This window comes from Phoca vitulina, unplaced genomic scaffold, assembly GCF_004348235.1.
Source record: "Phoca vitulina isolate PV1807 unplaced genomic scaffold, GSC_HSeal_1.0 scaffold58, whole genome shotgun sequence".
In the NCBI taxonomy this organism is placed as follows: domain Eukaryota; kingdom Metazoa; phylum Chordata; class Mammalia; order Carnivora; family Phocidae; genus Phoca; species Phoca vitulina.
The window spans coordinates 8132899-8154339 of NW_022589761.1; the positions used below are offsets into that span (position 1 = coordinate 8132899).

At 53.4% G+C, this 21441-nt stretch overlaps 1 protein-coding gene across 4 annotated transcripts in view; it reads left to right on the plus strand.

Annotated features, from left to right (window-relative positions):
- SIPA1L3 (signal induced proliferation associated 1 like 3) overlaps positions 1–21441 on the plus strand; it is a 225505-nt gene that overhangs the window by 125188 nt on the left and 78876 nt on the right. For all 4 annotated transcript variants that reach the window (XM_032390100.1, XM_032390104.1, XM_032390101.1 and 1 more), the window contains 4 exons: positions 5632–7464; positions 11248–11378; positions 19310–19498; positions 20375–20549. In XM_032390100.1, the coding sequence (XP_032245991.1) occupies positions 5940–7464; positions 11248–11378; positions 19310–19498; positions 20375–20549 (2020 nt within the window). In that variant the 5' untranslated portion in view covers positions 5632–5939. The remainder of the gene's footprint in view (positions 1–5631; positions 7465–11247; positions 11379–19309; positions 19499–20374; positions 20550–21441) is intronic.

Genomic DNA, 21441 nt, shown 5'->3' on the forward strand with positions numbered 1-21441 from the left:
CTCATTTCTCTCTCCACACGTACTGTGTGTCAGGCCTGTGCTGGAGATGCAGGCAGTAATAAAGACTCCAGTGCCTCATAAACCTTACATACAGCTAACAGTTCATTACATGGTGATTTACGTACATACATTGATGCAGGTAACCCCAAAGAGAAATGCTCCGAGAGTGCTCTGAGAGCTCAGGTTGGGGATTGAACAAGGTTCCTGAGAAGGGAAAGGCATGTGGAGAAAGTGATGTTTGTCCTGACTCTTGAGAAAGAACTATCTAGGTAAGGGCAATGCGAATGGCCTGTGCAAAGGCCCTGAGGCAGCAGGGAGGATAAACAATAACTGGAACTGAAAGAAGGACATTGTGGCCTGGGCTCCCAGAGCAAGGAGAAGAGGAAAGGAGCCTTGAGGGCCAAGGTGAGGATTTTGAGTTTTATTCTAAGATTTGGATTTATACTAAGATTCAAATGTGAATATTGAATCCTGCTGCATGGAAGAGGGCACTTAGCGGGGAGCAGAAGCAGAGGGAACAGGGAGGCTGTTATGTGGTTTAGCCATGTCCCTTACCTGTGAAATTAGCTGGGTCTCTTGGAAGAACGGCTCTGTCGACTGGGAGTAAAGCAGGCATGAGAAGGCCCTTGGCCCACCCGTTTTGGGACATGCAGAATGACCAAGAAACACACCTTTGTTGTGTAAGCCCCTGGTACTTGGGGTCCTCTGTTACTGTGGCATAACTTAGCCTACCCTGACGATTTCTGAGAAGGAACAAGTTTTGTGGATGGGGAGAGATCAAGAGTTCGGGGTGGGAATGGTTAGTTTGCAATGCATGTTGACATACATACGTGATGTCAAGTAAGCAGGTGGCTACCAGAGCCCGGAACTCAGAGGACCAGTTGGATCTGGAGATATTTTACAGTGTGTCACCAGTGAGGAAAAGGAGGATTGGAGGTCCGGGACTTTGCCCACTGGGCAACCTGGAGAGCTGGTGCTTGAACTCAGGACCACCTGACTTCAGGAATGAAGCTTCTGGATCATTTGCAACTCTGCCACCTCGTGGCCATCTGGCCTTGGGCACATTACTTCATCTGCCCACTTCAGTTTCCTTATGTTAAAATGGAGATAATATCTACTTCACAGAGTTGCTGTGGAATTAAGGGAGATAATAAATGTAAAGTGCTTGGAGAGGGACCTGGACCATAGAAGGATCACATTCGTGGTAGCTGCTGTTACAGATGTTGTTTTGTTATATAACTAAAACATCTAGTGGTGGGAAGTAGAATAGTGGTGGCTTCAGGTCCACCTTAATTCAGACTAAAGTGATGACTACAGCCCCCAAGTCCCCCCTATTTCAGCCCCTTTCACAAATGGTTCTTCCCTCATGGTCACAAGATGGCTGCAGTGATTCCATCCCTCACATCCTCTCAGACTCAGGGTAAGAGGGAAAAGCACAGCCTTCAGCCCTAGGACTCTTGGCAACGATTTCACTGGTTCTGATCCAGTTACATGGTTAGTTCCTGAACTCAAGAAGGAGCTCCTCCTCTAGCCCACTGGGTGGGAGTCAGAGAAGGCAGGTTCCCAAAGGGAAGTCTGGGCTGTTTTTGGAAAAAAGAGTCATAGAGGCCAGGGAAGCAAACCACAAGTGTCTACCACTGGAAGGCTTGTGTTTTTTCCTTCTACTCTGCCATGGGAGGTTCTGGCAGACATCGTGGCTCCTTCACAGAAGAGCAAGGCCCTTCGGAGCCAGAACATCGCGGCTGTGGCACTCGCCTGCATGTCTGCTGTTCCAGCCTCTAGGCTTTGGGGGCCTGATAAGGGAGCACCCTCTCAGCTCAGACTTCCCCAGCTTCTTTACAAGTGACAGTCTGGTAGCATTTACACAGATACGCTATTGGGTGCCTGCTCCTCTAACAGACCCTGACGTTTTTAGGGAGCCAGTGTGGCTGGCTCCCTAAGTCCTCACCAGCCTAAGGGCAATCGGGATAATCCCAGATTCTCAGCCTTCCCAGCTTTCCTTGCACCTGGAATGGCCATATGTGACCACATTCTGGCCAATTAGGCATCAAAGAAAGTCTGTTGAAGTGTAGGGGGAATGTTCTGGCAAACATCCTCCTTCCTGACTAGGGTCAGATGGGTAAGAAGTAAGAACAGTCGTACGTCACCCCTTTCTTTCCCCCCCTCGCCCGTGATTCAGTGCGAAGTGTCGCTGTGGCTGCCAGCTCGCTCCTCTGAGGCCAAAAGCCAAAGGTATAAGCCAGCAGCACACTGAGGGACACACAGGAGGGTGGGGTGGGGGCAGAGAAAGCGCCTGACATCATTCCCGTGTACCAAGAGTGGAGGCACCGTATCTGGTGGCCTCCTTGTGACACAGGATAATGAGAGGTCTTTACTGCCCGAGCCACCAGCGGATGGGACTCTGTTGCCTGCAGCCACAGGCCTCCCACCTGACTCTTCCCACCGCCCCTCGCTTCTCCTTGTGCTTCCGCCCCCCATGTTTCCCCGTCCACCATCCCCAGCTGCCTTCCTTGTCCGCGGCACTGTGCATGAGTCCGGGTCCTCTGGTGCCAGCAGCAGAAGCCACGCTTGACAGTGTTGGGCAGAAGCAGAATTTATCAGGGGCTGACCGATCACCAGGAGGCCGGAGGAGCCGGTGTAGAGAAGAGGCAGGAGCCAAGGAACACTGGCGAGAAGACACTTGCGCAGAGAGATCCACGCGGACACCACTCAGCCGCCGAGCCCACCCCTGGCTGTGCTTCTGTAATTGGGGGCAGGGAGAAGAAACAGGAAGGAAAGAACCATAGTGATAGGAGTGGCCAGGACATAGGGGGTATTCTGCCCATTTTACAGATTGAAACTGAGTCACGGTGTTAGTAACCAGCCCGTGGCCTACTAGGATCCGAACCCAGGCAGTCTGGCCCTCAGAATAGGGGCTTCCGCATCAGGAAGATGGGGGTGCTCTTGGGAGCGGGGAGCTGGACAACCGGCAGCTGGAAAGGGACCAGTGGGCAGCAGTCCCCGAATCCCACAGAGGCTGTGGGTATCACTCAGCCTCTTAGTAGCACAGGGCGATTTGGCTACACCTGCTCCTGGAAGGGATCTGTGGAAAGACACTGGGGCCTCAGGAACATCTGTGTGTTTTCACAGAAGAGAGCAAAACAGATGGGGGGTTTCTGACTGAGCTGGAAACAAAATGCCATCAGCAAAGCCCATCTGTCGGGAGGTGCTTGCATAAGCAAGTCAGGGTCGCATCTGGGCCACTGGTTTTCCCAGCCAGCCCCAGTGTGGCCTCGGAGGGCTGATCCTCCGTGCTCTCCCAGGGTGGCCCAGGGGTGCCCCTGGCCAAGCTGCACCCCCCAGTTTGGCCTGGGATCCAGGGCCCCACAGAGTATAGGGGCACTCCTCTCTGGCAAAGCTGCTGCGCTGACCCATCACCAGAGGTCACAGACCAGCATCCCCTGCCCAAATTTGGCCCACATACTTATTTTGTTGACCCTTATTTGTTTTTGTTGGTAGTGTTCTTAAGTATTTCTTTATCGACCAGAAGTACATGCAAGCAATTCCAAAGGTAGCCAGTGGTGTACAATGAAAAGTAAGGCTCCTTCCTTCCCCTACTTTCAAGACACATTTAGATCCTGGGGATACAGCAGTATCTCACCTTCTCATGGGGTGGGGATCAGGAATAAATAAGAGAAAGAAGTGAGTATACTGAGAAGTACTAAGGAGCAGAGGACAGCAGGAGAGGGGGCTGGGAGTGGGGGAAAGAAACCTACTTCCCCTTCCCAGACTGTTAGCAGTTTCTTGAAAATCCTCGTAGAAGTCTTCTCCGCATGGTAGTTGGTTGTTGTTGCTGCTGTTGTTTTTGTTTTTCAACCTGGGAAAAGTTGCATACAGTTCAAGATTTCTGATTTCTACTTAAAAATCCAGTGCCCTGGCATCCACATCCCCGCAAAGCTTGGTCGCCGGAGCTGAGGTCCACCTGCCTCTATAGAAATGCCTCTGCTGGGGCGCTGGGGCGGCTCAGTCGGTTAGGCGCCTGCCTTGGGCTCAGGTCATGATCCCACGGTCCTGGACTCCCTGCTCAGCGGGGAGTCTGCTTCTCCTTCTGCCCTTCCCCCCGCTCGTGCTTTCTCGCCCTCAAATAAATAAAATCTTAAAAAAAAAAAAAGAAAGCCTCTGCTGTCCCACTCACCTGGCCTTGCTTCTGTCTCCCTTAACCAACCTGGCCCTGGGGCCTACCCCTGCCCCCCTTTCTCTGCCCCCTCCCCTCTGTGCCTGCCTGCAACATCTTTAGGAAGATGCTCCCTTGGGAGCTAGGAAGAGGCGTGCACTCTTGCTCCCCACTCCTCCCTTCTGATTCTTACTTTCTCAGATGTACAGGCTCGCCTCAGTTTTGCTCCATGAATCTGCTTCATGCTGCCCCCTGGTTCTCTCTCTGCCAGCTTGTTCCGTAGCTATGGGCATGAGTTAGGAAATGCCCCCCCACACACACACACACGGCCTTCCCCTTACTCAGAAAGCACCATTAGTCATTGGTGGGCTTCTCTTCATAGGGAAGTCTTCATTGAAGAGTGGACATCATGCAAGGGAGCCAGCTTGGTGAAGAACCAACGGAAGCATATCCAGATATCCTGGGTGGGGTTTGGTATGTCAGCAGAACAGAAAAGAGGGCCAGTGTGATGGGATCTTAGGCAGGGATGGGGAGAGGCCTCAGGGAGACTGGCAGGGGCCAGAGCCTGTGGGGCTTGTGGGCCAGCAGAAGAATTTGGATTTTATTCTAACGCAGTAAGGAGCCACTGGGGAGATCTCAGCAAAGAAGTGACAGGAGCTGATTTACTGGCTCATGGTATCTATTAATCACATAGAGTTCTAGAGACATCCCCTCCCCCAAATCTACCAGTAATCATGGTGACTCATCTGTCATTTTTACTTCCTTTTCGGTGGGGTGGCTGGTCAGGCAGACTGCAGGACAGATAGACAGCAGCCCAGCCTCTACCTGCAGGACTCACAGGGGGCAGAGGAACGTGTTTAATGACACCACAAGGGAAAAGGCAGCCAGATCCTGAAAGTGGAAAACTACATGGGACGAGTGACCTCATTCCTTCCACAAGTGAATAGCATCACAATAAAGGTGATGGGCATGGGGGAGACATTATAGAAGAGACTTACAAAATATACCTGCCAACGTAGAGTAGGGATCTTGTTTGGGATCCTGATTTAAACAAACCAACTCTAAAAGACACCTTTGAGAAAATGGGGGAAATGTAATGCAGATATGGGGTATTACATGATATTAAAGAATTCTTGATAATCTAGATGGATGTGATAAAGGTATCACGGTTAATTTTGAACGGCCTTAACTGCTAGATATATAAGCTTAAGTTTTTACAGGTGAAATGAGCTGATACCTGGGATATATTCTAAAATATTCTGTCAAATAAAAGTGTAGGAGTGGGTGGGTAGATGAATCGGGAATCGTTAACTGTTGTTGAAGCTGGTGGGGTGCTCATCCTGCTCTTCTTTGAGTATGTTTGAAAATTTCCATAATAAACAGGTTTTTTTAAATGAGCATAAAGCTGCCACACAGAAAAAGTCTTTCTCTGGGAATAGTAACATCACATCTCACCTTTGCCTTCTCTCCTTTTTCAGCATGGCAGGGAGGACAGCCCGGCAGCCTGCTGACCCGCACCCACATCTGCTGCCTGCTCTGTCCTGCTGAGCCACTCATACTGGAAACCCCAGGACCGCACCTGCCTCCTGAGGTTGTCCTGGCTCAGTTGTCCACAGCGATGGTGGAGAACTGGACTCCACAGGCTCACAACCTTCCCGTCAGGCTTCAGGGGCCAGCATCCTTCATCCTGGGACTGGTGGCCCTGAACAATGGCTGAGGGCCAGGGGACCCCATAAAGTCACTCCACAGCTCACGGGGGCCAGTAGCACTCCAGTGCCCTTGGACTATGACCACCTATCGGCCCATCCCCAATGATGGTGTGGACCTGGCAGCCAGTTGTGGGGCCAGGGGGGCCGACCTCCTCCCCGGGCCACACACAGGGGACTATGCTCCCATGGGATTCTGGGTCCAGAACGGAGGCATGCCCCAGCCCATCGGTGAGAGCCCAGTCAGTGCCACCACCCGCCCCAGCCCCACCACCCCTGCAGTGCCCAAGATGGGGGTGCGCGCAAGAGTGGCCGACTGGCCGCCCAAGCGGGAGGCGCTGAGAGAGCAGAACAACCCAAGCCCCTCGCAGGACGCAGACGGCGCGAAGGCCGCAAAGGTGGCCCATTCCATGAGGAGCATGCAGAACGGACAGCCCCCCGTCAGCGCCGCGGCTTCCTCGGGGCCCAAAGCCTTCCACCGACTGTCCAGGAGAAGGTCCAAAGATGTGGAATTCCAGGACGGGTGGCCCCGGTCCCCCGGCAGGGCCTTCCTCCCCCTGCGGCACCGCAGCAGCAGCGAGATCACCCTCAGCGAGTGCGACGTGGAGGACGCGGGCGAGCCTCGGGGGCCGCGGCACACGGGGGCCCTGCCGCTCTTCCGGGAGTACGGGAGCACGTCCTCCATCGACGTGCAGGGCGTGCCCGAGCAGAGCTTCTTCGACATTCTCAACGAGTTCCGCAGCGAGCAGCCCGAGGCCGCGGGCCCCCAGCACCTCCGCGCGCTGCTCCACGCCGACCCCGGCGCCCACGTCCCGGGGGGCGGCGGCGGAGCCAAGGCGGACCCCCGCAACGGCCAGCCCGCCAAGGACAGCGTCCTGGGGCTGCAGCCCGCCAAGGAGAAGGAGAAGGCCCGGAAGAAGCCGGCGCGCGGCCTGGGCGGCGGGGACGCCACGGACTCGTCCATCTTCCGGAAGCTGAGGAGCGGGAAGGCGGACGGCGAGGCGGGCCGGGCGCCGGGGGAGGCCGAGGAGGGCCGGAGCCCGCCGGAGGCCGGCCGCCCGTGGGTCTGCCAGAAGAGCTTCGCCCACTTCGACGTGCAGAGCATGCTGTTCGACCTCAACGAGGCGGCCGCCAACAGGGTGGCCACGGCGCAGCGGCGCAACACCACCACGGGCGCCTCGGCCGCCTCCGCCACGGCGGCCCTCTCGGCGTCGCGGGCGCACGGCCTGGGCGGCCTGGACGCCGCCTTCCCCAGCACGGAGGACCTGAACTGCAAGGAGAACCTGGAGCAGGACCTGGGCGACGACAACAGCAACGACCTGCTGCTCAGCTGCCCGCACTTCCGCAACGAGATCGGCGGCGAGTGCGAGCGCAACGTGAGCTTCTCGCGGGCGGCCGTGGGCTCCCCGGGCGGCGGCGGCGGCGGTGGTGGTGGTGAGGGCCGCCCCGCCGAGCCCGCGCTCAGCGCCCACCGCACCAACGCCAGCATCTCGGTGCTGGAGGTGCCCAAGGAGCAGCAGAGGACGCAGAGCCGCCCGCGGCAGTACAGCATCGAGCACGTGGACCTGGGCGCCCGCTACTACCAGGACCACTTCGTGGGCAGAGGTGAAGGGGCGCGCGGGCTGGCGGGCCGCAGCTTGTCCCCCGGGGCTCCCGCTGCGCGTGCCTTCCCTGTGTGCCAGGCCCCGAGGATGCAGCGCGGAGGGGCGGGGGGGGGGGGGGCGTGCTGAGGATGCAGTGAGCGGAGCCTCATCCAGCGCTTAGCTTGGTGCCTCACACGGGGATGAACTCGCCAAAGCCTCGAGCCGCAGGAGACGATAGGCATTATTTAGCATCTGTGTGCTGGGTTCAGCTATGGGCCAGGCCCTTTCTAGAGCCTGGGGATACAGTATTGAGCAGCTTAAAACTAAGATCTTGTCTTCCTGGCATTTAAGTGGGGGGAAGACAATAAAATTAGATTAATGTGTGAAGTATATAAGGTGTCCTAGGGTGGCAAGCGCTATGGAGAAAAGTAAAGCAGGGGAGAAGGAAATAGTGACCAGGTCAGAGGCTGCATTTTCAATAGGGAATGGCCTGGGAGGGCCTCCTAGGTAGGTGCCATTTGAGTACTGGGCTGAAGGACAGAGCTGTGTGGAGATTGGGGACAGTGTTCTGGCACAGGGAAGAGCAAGTACAATAGTCCTGAAACACTAAGGAGGAGGAAGGAGTCCAGTGTTGCTGGGACAGAGTGACTGAAGGAGAGTGGAAGGAGCCCCGGCAGAGAGGTGATGGGGGCAGATCGTGTGGGACTTTGTGGGTCATGGTGATGAGGACTCTTGCCTGCACCCTGAGTGAGATGGAGCCACGAGAGAGTTCTGAGCAGTCGAGGGCCCTGATCCGACTCGGGTGTTCACAGCCTTCCTCTGGGGGACAGACGTGGGGCAATTGGGAAGCAGGGACACCAGGGGGGAGGCTGCTGCACTAGTTCAGGCAGGAGGTGATGATGGACAAGTCTAAGTTGGGAGCCCATGCGTGGGGGAAGAAGCCAGCAGGTTCTGGATCCCCTTTGAAGGCGGAGCTGTTGATGTTGCGAAGGTGTTAACACCAGGGAGAGATGGGCTTCCTATGTCACAAGGTTCGTCGGTGCCGGTGGGGCAGTCTCAGGAGACAGCATAGCCTAATGCAGAGGCCACAAACCCAGGCAGCTAAGGGGCCAGGCAGCGACTGAGCAAAGGGCAGTCCCTGCTCAGCCCCACCTCACTGTAAGCATGCAGGAAATGCAGGAAAGCCCATTGTTGCCAGCCTTTTCAATTTTTCTAGATTCTCCTGAAATTAAGTTCGTTTTTTTTTTTCTTTAATGTGGATTGTCCTCATTTTTAAATGCTGACAAGTGTATTGATTTGGAATTGCTTATAACTGCCAGTGACAGGCTTTAACGACATAGACGTTTATTTCTCCAATATAAAGAAGTCTGGAGGTCAGCAACCCAGGGCTGGTATGGTTTCTCCTCAGCATCAGTGGAATGCCAGCCTTAGCGCATGGCCTCCAGCCCCCAGAGTAGTCTCCTGGCCCAGGAGGGCTGCTGCAGTTCCAGCTGTCACATCCACGTTTCCAGGCAAAGAAAAAGAGGAAAGGGTAAGGGCAAAAAGATCTCCTGTCAGCCCCTTTTAAAGAGCTTTCTCATAAGCCCCATCCAACCACAGCTGCTTATTGACCACTTCTATCTACAAGGCAGGCTGGGAAATATAGGTTTTTAGCTAGACAAATCCCCCCTCTCTACTCGTAGGGGATTTTTCTTGAAAAGGAGGAAGGGAAGAATAGAATGGGTAGGCAGCTAGTACTCCACAGCAACGAGTTAAAATTTTTTTTAAACCAGTGTCCTAGTCAAACCTAACAAAATGTCAACTAAGTCATTCCATGGGATTCAGAGCGCGTGCAGTCTCTGGAGCTCCATTGTTGCGAGTCAGACAGCCCAGGGTTTGGGGTGTCTGTGTCATAGCTTATTAGCTATGTGACACGTTTCACTCATTGGATTCTGTATCCTCGTGTGAGGAATGTTGGGATGATTATAGCAGCATCACACGCCCCAAAGCAGAAGCACACAGAAATTGTAAATAAAAGGATCGGGGCGGGGGGGGCAGTTCCAGGCAGTGGCTAATCTGGAGAAAAGAAACTTGAATAGTTGTGAACCTTTATGCACCTGGCAACCTGGGTTAGGGGATAAGTATTTAAAAATTGACAAGGCTGCAGGGAGAAGTGAACAGATCCAGAATCAGTGGGAGACGCTGACGCGGTCTCTCTGAAATTGACAGATCTGGTAGTCAAAAAAATAAGGCTGAAGAGGATTTGAATAACTCAATCAAAACCTGATTCTACTATATATATAAATGTAGAATCAGGTTTTGATTGGGTTATTAATTATTATGTTATATATAATTATTAATTCTGTACCTAACCAACAGAGAACATGTTCTTTTCAACTCACACATTCTTTTCAACTCACACATGGAAATACCTACACGAAAGACTGTGGTGAGGATCATATAAGATTGTACGTTAAAACAGTTCTTCATCGGGCAGGTAATAAGTACTCATTATGGAGCTTCAAAAAAAAAAAAGCCATTTCCTTTCAAAAATGGACTTCTTTGGAGCCCTGGAAGCTTATAAATAAATTACTCATTGGTCATTGTTTATTGAGTGCCTACGGTATGCATTGGTGGAAAATAAAACAAAACAACCCGTACAGCTGTTTCAGGAATGAGCTGCTATCTGTGGAGCAGATAATTCTTCTGTTCTCTGACCAGCTGTGGAGATGGTTTAACCCGGTGCAGGTGCTGGTCTGACCAGTGCCGTTAATTAACACACATTATTTGGGCCTTAGATAAGCCTTTGATTCACTAAGAGCACCTTGTGAGAACAGGAACCATCAGTTAAATATTCAGAGCACTGGGATGGGAAGGAATTCCTGGCAATGGTTAGATGTTGACCTCGTGGACTTGGGTTAAGACCGACTGCTGGTGGGTTATCTACCACAGGCAGGAAATACTTAGGTTATACATCAGGAAAAAAACGTTTGCCTGGAAGGATTATAAAACAGCAACATGTTTAGAGAAAGAGGGGAGACAGCTGTTATTTAGGGAAGAGAAGAGGAGATTTGCTCTGTGATTCAAAGGTTCCATCACCGTAAGGGAAGAGTAGTTTAAGTGTCCTAGCTGTTATAGAAACGTGGCTGGATAAAGGTGATGCCTAGGGGCTTGAATCATGGTCCCTTTTCTCTGACAAACATCATGCCCTTGGATGATAATAGCATTTCTTTCGTGCTTACTGTGTCCCCGGCCCTGTGCTAAGTGCTTCACGCTTATTAATCTATTTAGTTTTGACCACTGTTTCGGGAGGCCGGTCCATCCTTACTGATCCCATTTTACTCACGAGAATGCTGTGGAGCACCTTGGCCTGGGCCACCCATCCAACCTAGTGGCAGACCCCGGATCTGAGCCCGGCAAGCAGCTCCCTGGAATAGAATCTTCACCACTTCATGGGGCCAATCGGCAGCTAAGCTAACGATGAACATTTGCAAATCTGGGATAATCATAACGAGGCTGGGTTCTTACCCAGTGCCAGACACTGCACTGAGCATTTAATATGTGTAGCTTCATTTCATCCTCACATCCACTCAATGAGTTATGGGTAGCGTCAGGGCCCCCCATTTCTCAGATGAGGGAACTGAGGCTCTGTGACTTGGCAGAGGTGGCACAGTCCGGTCTTGCAGTCGGTCTGTCAAGTGTGGCCGTGACCAGGAGGTTTGTGTGAGCAGGATCCCACGGGTCACACAAGAACCTGCCCCAGGCCTGGCGCATCACCCCTCCTTCCAGAGAGCTTACTCTGAACTCCCCCGCTCTTCCCTCGCAGAACATGCCAATTACTTTGGTGTGGACGAGAAGCTGGGGCCAGTGGCAGTGAGCATCAAGCGGGAGAAGTTGGAGGACCACAAGGATCATGGGCCACAGTACCAGTACAGGATCATCTTCCGGACCCGCGAGGTAGGTCGCATCACCGTTGTTAGCTGCTCACCTCTGTGAGCCCTTAGTCTGCGCCGGGTTCTGCGGGCACGTGCTTCCCCGGCTACATCTCACGTAAGCCGGTAACCTCCTGAGGGCAGTCCTCGAAGTCCCTCCATTTTACAGAAGAGAAAACTCAGACTCAAGAGAAATTCAGTGACTTGTATAGGATCAACGAATAAGGGGCCAGGCCAGGATTGGAACCTTGGAGAGCCCAAGATTGCTACACGTGCAAGAGGTTCACTGTGGTTAGCATAAGAAATAAAGGGAGAGCCATAAGGGATTCTTTCAGGATCTTGAGATGTCCTGCAGAATGGAGAGAATTAAGGCAGCAAGCCTCGGGTAGGGCAGGAATTGGGGGATCTCAGCCACAGCAGCCACTGCTGTCGACGCCGTTCACCTCACAACACTCCCGGTGCTTTCAAGTCTGAGTAGAGAAACCCGTTGTCCTGGGTTGGTCGTAGGTCTTCGCCTAGATTAAATATCAGCTGTGGCTAGGGAACAAGGCCTGCTAGGGGCACCCTGCTCAATTAGGGTGAATTGTAATGGGCAGAAATCTAGTTCTAACTGGTTTAAGCCAGAAATAGAATTCATTGGTTCATATAACTGCAAATCTGGGGTAGGACTAGCTTCAGGCATAGCTGGATCCAGGCACTCAAATGATGTCACCAGAATTCTGCCCTCTGACCGCTCTGCTCCTCTAAGCTCTGCTGCTTTTCTGCATTGTGAATGTCATTCTCTTTTCTGCCACCAGCAAGCTTTCTCCATGTCATGGGAAAATGAGACTGATGGCTCAGCTCTTCTGCATCTTTATACGTTCTCCTCCACAGGGGAGATATTTGCTGCCAAATCTGTGGGGAGGACTCGGATTGGCTCTGCTTGGATCACATGTGCTCCACTGGGTCTGGGGGCAGGGCAGGACACTGTGATTGACAGTTCCATCAGACCCACCTGGAGGAGGCAGCTGGGGAGTTCTTCTGCCAAAAGAGGGGAGCTGGGCTAGCAAAAACAATAGAGACTTCCAAAAGACCCAAGTAAGGACCACCTTTCCAGAAAGGGGGTGGTAGTCATCTGGGCAGGCCCCCCAAAATGGGTCTCCCTCAGCCCTGCCTTGCCCCATCTCCCTTGTTCCTGGCCTTTGCCCAGACGTGGGAACCCAGCAGGCCGCCGCTGCCAGGGGCTTTGGGTGTGGGGCCAGCCGAGCCTGGACGTCATCCAGACTGGCAGATGCTGTACCAAGGGCCCTAGCCCCATCCCCTCACGACGACCCTCTCGCTGAGGAGGAATGGGATGGCACTGAGGCTTTGTGGCAATTTAGAGGAGGTGGCCCCCAAACCCCATGCTCCCAACCACAGGTGGTCACCAGCCCCTCTGCCTCCCAGCCCCCTCCCCACTCTCCTTACCTTTATGGCCAGATGAGCACCAGGGCAGAAGGTGAGGTGACAGCTCACACTGCTTCAGATTGTGTCATGACATCCAGGGAACTGCTGGGTGAGATGACAACAATCAAACATGAATAAATAATATTTGTTACAATGACTCTGATGTTGCCGATCTCCTTAACGCTGTGTCATGTACCAGCTTTACCCTTCGTGTATATTCACGCACTTAAATGTCCTGACAGTTCCATGGTGAAGGCACCGTTTGCCCCATTTCTGGAAGACGAAAAGGCCCCGAGAGGTTAAGGGACTTGCCCAAAGCACCCTCCGGAGTCCGCCTGTTCTCCGGCCCCCGCTCAGCTGCCTCTGGGATCCCGCTGACTCGGCTCAGTCTCCCCGGCAGACCCACTGCTGAGTTACGAACTCACCTTGGTGCTAGCACTGTGGTGGTGGTGGTGGTTTTTATTAATAAAAGTGGAATACAGAGAATGAATTTTTTAAAAAACCAGCCTGCGTCGCACGTACCGGGGCTCCTGAGACCTGGGTGAAGGGATCCTAGGTCGGGGAGTAATAGTTTTGCTGTAGTTGCTCTTCAGTAAGTTTGAAACCGGCTTAGTGCTGTGCCTGCTTCCATCCACTTCCGAGCCCCGACACCCACAAAACTTGCCTCCAGCCCTCCCCGGGGTGGGGATGAGGCTCTTGAGGCTCAGGGCCGCAGGTCTGGGATTCGTTCACTCGGCCCTGCTATCTGCCAGCCCTGCGCTGGGCACTGGGAGCACAGGAGTGAATGAGGCAGCAGAGGTGTTTGTGGGACTACACCCTCATGGGGGAGGCAGGCAATACACACATACTTTAGTAAATCATACAGCGTGGTAAGCAATGACAAGGTAGAAAGTAAAGCAAGGAAGAGATAAGTATGAGGGGTGGTTCAATTTTTTTTGGCAGAATGGTCAAGGGAGGTCTCACTGGGAAGAGAACATTTGAGTAATGACCTGAAGGAGTTGAGAGAAGGAGCCATGTGGACATCTGGAACAAGAGCATTCCGGGCCGAGGGAACAGCCAGGGCAAAGGTCCTGAGGCAGGACCGTGTCTGGCACATTGGAGACCTGGTATGGAGTCCTAGTTTGGCCGCCCACCCGCTGTGAACGTGGGACCCTGGCTTCTCCCCTCAGAGCCTCCGTTGCCCCCTTGGGAATCCCAGTCTCACAGGACCGTGGTGTGGGCCTTGAGGTTACACATACAGGCAGCGCCAGGCCTGGCACTCGGGGGGAGCCCAGTGAAGTTAGTTGGCAGGGGGTCTCCGTCTGCTGTCCCCATGTCACATTCCAGGCAGGCCTTTTTCTGCCCCCACAGCCTCAGCCTTGAGCCCGACTCCTTGTGGAGCTGCCCTACTGGGCACTCGGGCCTGAGGACCTCCTCGTCTGGGGTTGAAGGGAGGGCAGCGGCCAGCAAGGTTTGCCTCGCCTCTTGCTCGAGCCCTTCCTGTGGTGGCGGCAGGGCGGACAGTCACGCATCCAGCAGCAATAACCGCTAACACTCACAGCCAGACACTGTCCTAAGTGTTGCGTGTGCGTGGAGCCTTCAGATCCTCTCAACAGTCTGATGATGTGAGTCCCGTTGTTCCCATTGTGCAGGTCAGGGTGGGAGATGGAGGCCCAGGGAGATAATCATTTGTCAGGGTCCCCAGTGGCAGAGCCAGGACGTGGACCCAGGCTGCCCGGGGCCCGAGCCCCGAGCCCATGCTCTTAACCGCTCGGCACCCTGCCTGTTGGGTTGAGTTTGAATTCTGGCTCTGGGAACAGACAGCCCTGGTTTTGGTCCAGCTCTGCCACTCACTGGCCACGTGACCTTGGACAGATGGCTTTGCCTCTGGACTTCTCGGTTTTTTCATCTGTAAATAGGCTTTGTGCTGGTTGCTCCCCATCTCCGGGAGCGGCCGAAGGTTCTCTTGCATCGGCACACAAGGCTGCAGGGCAGTGAGTGCCCTGGCTGTCATTCTCCCCCACGAGGTGGGACGTGCCGGGGAGCGAGGGTTGAGCTCACGGGCAGAGTTCTGTCCTACTGTCCACATGCACAGATCTCAGCCTCCCGTAAACCAAGGTGTGGGGTCCAGAGTGAAGGGCTCAGGCTGTTTTCCAAGCCAGCAGGCCGGCCTGCCCCAGATGGCCACCCCCGGCCACCAAGCAGTCAAGTGGGTCCCCATCTCCCGGCAGATGGGTTGTGAGCATTGGCAGCACTGAGCTTCCCACCAGGGCAGGAACAGACTGGGAGCTGGGCTTTGGCACCTCACGCCTGAACATCAGCACCCCCCCACCCCCCAGCCTGGACAGGACGAGCCCCAGGCCGGGGCTGCCCCGTCCCGAGCCCCTTGCTGGCCTCTCCCTCCCAGTTCACAGGGAACCCCAGCCAGCCAGGGGTGGTCTATCCTCTTGACCCAACAGGTTCCCCTTAGCCCAGCAAACATGAGTTTTTGACAGGCTTCGGTTTTGTTAGGGTTAGAGGTTTGAATTTGTCCTTTCTTTTTAATTTAAAAAATAATAGTCACTCATTAAGAATTTAAGTATATAAGTGTACGAAGTAGAAAAGGGAGAGTCTCCTATTAAGTGAAAAAAGCAAGGAGCAACAGTGTATTGACTAGGACCTCGTTTGTGTTCAGGAGGTAGCTCTGATTGTGTGTGTTTATAGAAATATTCTCCAAAGAGTATTGTTAAATGGGGAGAAAAACCAACTGTATCTTCCTGTTAAAGGTTAAATTTAAATTATTAACTATGCATATGCCTTTGTACAAACACATTTGACACGTGTGTATCCATAATAATGTCTCTTATGTATTGAGCACTCACTGTATACAATGCTGAGCACTGCACGTGGACTATCTTACTGAATCTTTACAAGCCTGGGAGGTAGGTGCTATTATCCCCATTTTATAGATGAGGAAACAGGCACAGAGAAGTTAAGCATCTTGCCCAGGGTCACACAGCCAGGGAAAGGGTACAGTCAAGATTTGAACCCAGGCAGACAGACACCTCAGTGACTTCCCAGGAAACGTTCCTGACGGGTGCACCCGCTGCCCAACAGAGAAGGGGATGCATCTGAGTCAGGAGCCAACATTGAACAACCTGTGCAAATCAAAACCTCCCGGCTTACATGGCCTTGAGGTCTTCTTATGGCTCACTTGACTGGTTATCCTCCGTAAGATGATGACAGGTGTCATTGAGGGTGAGATCACGCAGGGCCTTTCAGCCTGAGCAGGGTGTATAGATTTTATTTGGAGAGAGATGGGAAGCCACTAGCCCATTCTATGCAGAGCAGAGGTGTGGTCTGACTCAAGCTGCTGTGGGAAAGATGGACCTGGCCCGGGGGGGGGGGGGGGGGCAGCGGGGCAGGAGCAGGGAGACCAGGAGGAGGGCTATTATCATAGGCCAGGTAGGTGATGACAGTGGACAGGACCAGGTGGAGGTTAGAGATGGCTGGCCACTCGTTACATCCTGCCAGTGCCCTACTTATTATCCCCAGCAGACAAGGAAAGGCTGGGAGCTTTTCAGGTCGTGGCTTTTGGTTAAGTCTTCAGAGGCAGAATGTAGAGGGGCCACCTGTCTCTAGTGTGGGAAAAGGAATGAGGTGGAGGACCATGCTTCCCCTTGGGCCCAGCAGAGGGCGCTGTGGGCCAGTGTCAGCAGGATACAAAAGCCCTGATCCTGTTGGTGCATTCTTTGAAATCCACTGTCCCAGGGCCTCCCAGACCCGCAGGGCAAAGCACCCGTCATCATTGCTTTTCATGATCTGTTTCAAGATCATGGTAAGAGAGTACTTGCTTATTAATTACTGGGGCCAGAACTAGGAACTCCCAAACACGAGATCATCATTCCATTCCTTCCGTGCATGCCTCTTGCCCAGGTCCCTTTTGGAAAGGGTGGGCTGTATGCTTAGAGGCGACGTCATGACACGTTGTTTTTGCCACCTCCTGTGTCAGCATGTTCACTTAGGGCCAGCGTGTTTTTCCAGTTAATACTGATCCTCCTGAGTCTTTAAACCGTAGCCTCAAGTGTGTTCTGGGGGCTTGTAACAATCGCCTCAGGGAGGGTGTTTTTACTGGTATTGCTGCAGACCCCCCATTGTGCTGTCTTGGGGGGCGCTGGAGCTGCAGGGCCTGGCCCTGCCCACGGCATCACCTGATGGCCAGCTCACGTTGTGGATAGAAGCCAGAGCTGGTGCAACAGGGACACGAAGCAGCTGGGGTTCTCAGGGTGAGCAGGGCGTAAATTGGTACAACCACTTGGAAAACTTCGGTAAAATTGAAGATTAACGTGCCAGGTGACTCAGCAGTTCTTCTCCAGGGTATAAACCCAAAAGAAAATGTGTTCATGTGCACTACGAGGTGCTTCTGTGAGTGTTCCTAACAGCAGCGCTCATAGTTGTCCCAGCACTGGAAGCAGTTTCTGTGCTCAGCGGTAGAATGGATTACATCCGTTGTGGCAAAACATCAGCTCCTCCCAGCAGCGTGGTCGAATCTCGTATGCAAAGCATTGAGAGAAATAAGCCAGATACAAAAGAATACAAACAGCATGAAGCTCAAAAACAGGCAGAAATAAATTGTGGAGTTAGAAGTCAGGGTAGGGTTGCCTTTGGGGAGGAGGAGAAGGGATTTGGGGGGCTGAAAATATTTATCTTTTTGATTTGGTGGTGATTACCTAGGTGTTCACCCGGTGGTAATTCCTTCAGCTATGCTTACATATGTTGCGTGCTTTTCTGTATGTGGATTATACTTCCTGGTAAAAAAAAAAAAATTAAAAACCTTCAAAGAAAAAAGTCATGAGTTTTGGAAAAGTCAGGGCTGCATTGGAATCCTGGTTCAGTCACTTAATTTTGGTGACCTTAGAGAAGGCACCTAACCTCTCAGTGCTTCAGTTTTTGTTTTTTTTTTTTTTAAGATTTTATTTGTTTATCTGTTGAGAGAGAGCACACACATGTGTGCACACGGGTGGGACAGAGGGAGAGAATGTCCAGCAGACTCCCTGCTGAGCGCAGAGCCCAACGAGGCACTCGATCCCACAACCCAGAGAGATCATGACCTGAACCGAAATCAAGAGTCGGACACTCAACCAACTGAGCCACCCAGGCGCCCCAGAGCTTCAGTTTTCTTATCTGTAAAATGGAGATAACAAAACCTCCCCTGAACAGACCTATACATCGAAATAGGTAATTACTCTTGTACCTGGAATATAGCACCTTCACAAATGGGACTTTGTTTTTTTGTTTTGTTTTGTTTTTAAAGATTTTATTTATTTATTTGACAGAGAAAGAGAGAGCACAAGTAGGCAGAGTCGCAGGCAGAGGGAGAGGGAGAGGCAGGCTCTCTGCTGAGCAGGGAGCCAGACATGGGGCTTGATCCCAGGACCCCAGGATCATGACCTGAGCCGAAGGCAGCCGCTTAACCAACTGAGCCACCCAGGCGCCCCCAAATGGGACTTTGTTATAAAGGTCTGTCAGAAACTGCTTTGTCTGTAAACCTGAAAACCTGACTAACCATAGCTAGAACACATAGAGGGTTGCTTTAGTTCTCTAATGAGAAGTCTGGAGGTAGGCAACTGCAGAGATTAACTTCTCTGTGGTTTTTTTGTCTCTTTCCTCATGATCATAAGATCATAAGCCACAGCTCCAAACATCTTATCCTCACACCAATGTCCTTAACAAGAAGAAATGGGCAGGTGGAAAGGCTTTCCTTTAACTAAGGGAAACAGATGTCCCCGGAAGTCCTTCCCAAGCTGAATGCCCCTCACGTTTCATTACCTGGAGCTAGTCATGTGGCCAGCTATAGGAAAAACTTGGAAAGCACCATCTGGGAAAGGGGAATGAGATGGCCGTGATTGGCTGACTCAGGTTTTCAGTCCTGGCTACCCATCAGAATCCTGAGTGGCATTGAAAAGATTATGTGTGTGTGTGAGTGTGCTCACATGTGTGTAAATACACAGCTGTATAAATCTGAATACATACATGCACACGTACATACATCCCTGGGCCCCACCACAGACCAACCATGGTAATACGTTTACACGTACTGGAACGAAGGCAGAGTGTTCATTGAGTGCTCGCCTTATGGAGCCTGTTTTATTCATTATACTTTTTACTACCTGACATAATCTGTCTCCCCACTTAAATGCCAGTTGGGTGGGGGCGGGGGTCTTTGTTTCATTCACTGCACCCAGAACAGGGCTGTACTTCGGGGGCGCTCAGTTGGTATTTGTTGAATGGACGAAGGTGTGCTCTCATCAGCTTAGTCCTCCCGGCACCTTTCGGGGCTGTGATGCCGTCACTGTACTCATTTCATGAAAGAGAAGCTGAGGCCCAGAGATTTGAAGGCGCTTGCTCATGATCACACAGGGAAGAGGCAGCAAGTCCAAGTCCTGGTCCAAACCCAGGGCTGACCCTGGGGCCCAAGCTTCGGACCATAGCACACGTTGCTCTGAGAACAGGACTCTGTTCCCTTCCTAGGTCCCAAGAGCCCCCTAACCTGCCCTTCTCTCCCTGAAACAGCTCATCACCCTGCGGGGCTCTATCCTGGAGGACGCCACCCCCACCGCCACGAAGCACGGGACAGGGCGGGGCCTACCCCTGAGGGACGCCCTGGAGTATGTCATCCCCGAGCTCAACATCCACTGCCTGCGGCTGGCTCTCAACACTCCCAAGGTGACCGAGCAGCTGCTGAAGCTCGACGAGCAAGGGGTGAGCTGGGGGCCAGTGTGGGGGGCCACCGCAATCCATCCTGGTACCTCTTTCTGTCTTGGTCTTTGTTTTTTTTTTTTTTTCTTTTTTTCAGAATAGAAACCCACCTAAGCTAGTTTCAGTAAAAGGAGGGATCTCTTGTCAAATACCAAGGGTGCCAAGAGCAGGGATGTGACGGGTTCTCAGGAGAAAAATGAGGATGAGACAGCCACTGGGGGGTGTGTGTGTGTGCGTGCATGCGCACACGTACGTGTTCATGTTGGCATTCCCTCCCCCTCTCTGCACATAGGCTCCCTCTCCTTCTCCACCCTCCCACAGCTCCCAGAGTGACTTCGAGAATGACAGCTACCTGCAGACCCCAGCTGGCTGACTGTCAGTCCCAGGAGAGCCTCTGACTGGCCCACACTTAGGTCAAGTGTCTGTCCAGAGTCCAGTCCCCTGTGACCAGGGGAATGAGCGAGACACAGAACAAGCATGGCGATTGGAGGCCCACCCCCTAAAAACAGTGTTGACTATGCTGAGCCCCGAGCCCTCGAGAATTTCCTTTTGCAGAATCTTAGCCAGTTCCAGGCTACCTGCTATGGGAGCCAGCCAAGGCCACGATCTCTTACTCTTGAGAGAGTGGCGTGGCCCTCTGTAGAGAGAACAGGAGCCCGCTGCACGGACACTTCGTTGTGACTCTCTGAAATGGGAAGGAGGGAGAGGGACAATGGGGACGTGCCCCCTACGCCTCTCTCCTTCCTCTCTGGCTGTGGTGCTGGATGGCCGTGGGACCCCGGCAGCTCCCTGGGTGCCACGCCTGAGAAAGCCCCTTTGTTCCGTTCCCTCTGACGTCCCCGCCGGGCCCGCCTCACAGAGCTGCTCTCGCCTCTGCAGCTGTGCCGGAAGCACAAAGTGGGCATCCTCTACTGCAAGGCCGGCCAGAGCTCGGAGGAGGAGATGTACAACAATGAGGAGGCCGGCCCCGCCTTCGAGGAGTTCCTCGCCCTGATCGGGGAGAAGGTCTGCCTGAAGGGCTTCACCAAGTACGCCGCCCAGCTGGATGTCAAGAGTAAGTGGCACGGCGGCCTCGTGGGGGGAGCCGGGTAGATCGCAGGGGGGCCACCACCGCACCCCCACCCCGGGGGCAGAAGTCACAGGGCCTGGTGGTAGCGGGGTAAGGATGCAGGACAGTGGGAGCTCTCAGCCTCCGCTGACGGGGACGCGGATAGTGCAACCACTTTGGAAAACAGTAGGGCATATTCTAGTAGTTTGCAGGTGCACCTCCTCTGGGAGTCAGCAGTCGCACTCCCAGACGCGTCCTCTGAGAACTCGAACACGCGCGCACACACACACACACTGCGCTGGGAGATGTCCTGAGGGTTCGTAACCGCCGGTGCCTACACGGCGCCCAGCGCGCACGGGCAGAATCGTGGTGTTTCGTGCAGCATGGTGCCGTGTGACAGTGACAGCGATGACAGGAGCCGCAGGCGTTAGCCTGGACGAGGGCCGCGTGCTTGATGGTGAGCGGGGACAGCGGGCTCACAGAGCAGGTAGCGAGTGATGCCTTTTACACAGCAGTTACTTGTAAAGCACACTGGACAGTGTATCGTCTGGGGGGTCGTTCTTGCGCAGTAGAACTCTAAAGGAAAGCAAGGCGGTGATGGACACGACCACGTTCAGGGTAGTGCTTGCCTCCAGGGAGAGGGTGGATATAATAGAAAACGGTAAGGATCGTGGAGTATCGGTGGCGGTCTGCTTCCTGAGGCGGGTGCGTGATGCAACACATTCGTTCTAGCGCTTCTGTACAGACACCTGCTTGTGTGCACATAAGACGCGTACGTGTGACGAATAGGGTGGAAGTGTGTCGTGGCGGTGTGCGGGGGACGGAAGTGTGTCGTGGCAGTGTGCGGGGGACGGAAGAGCGATGTGGCAGTGTGCGGGGGACGGAAGAGCGATGTGGC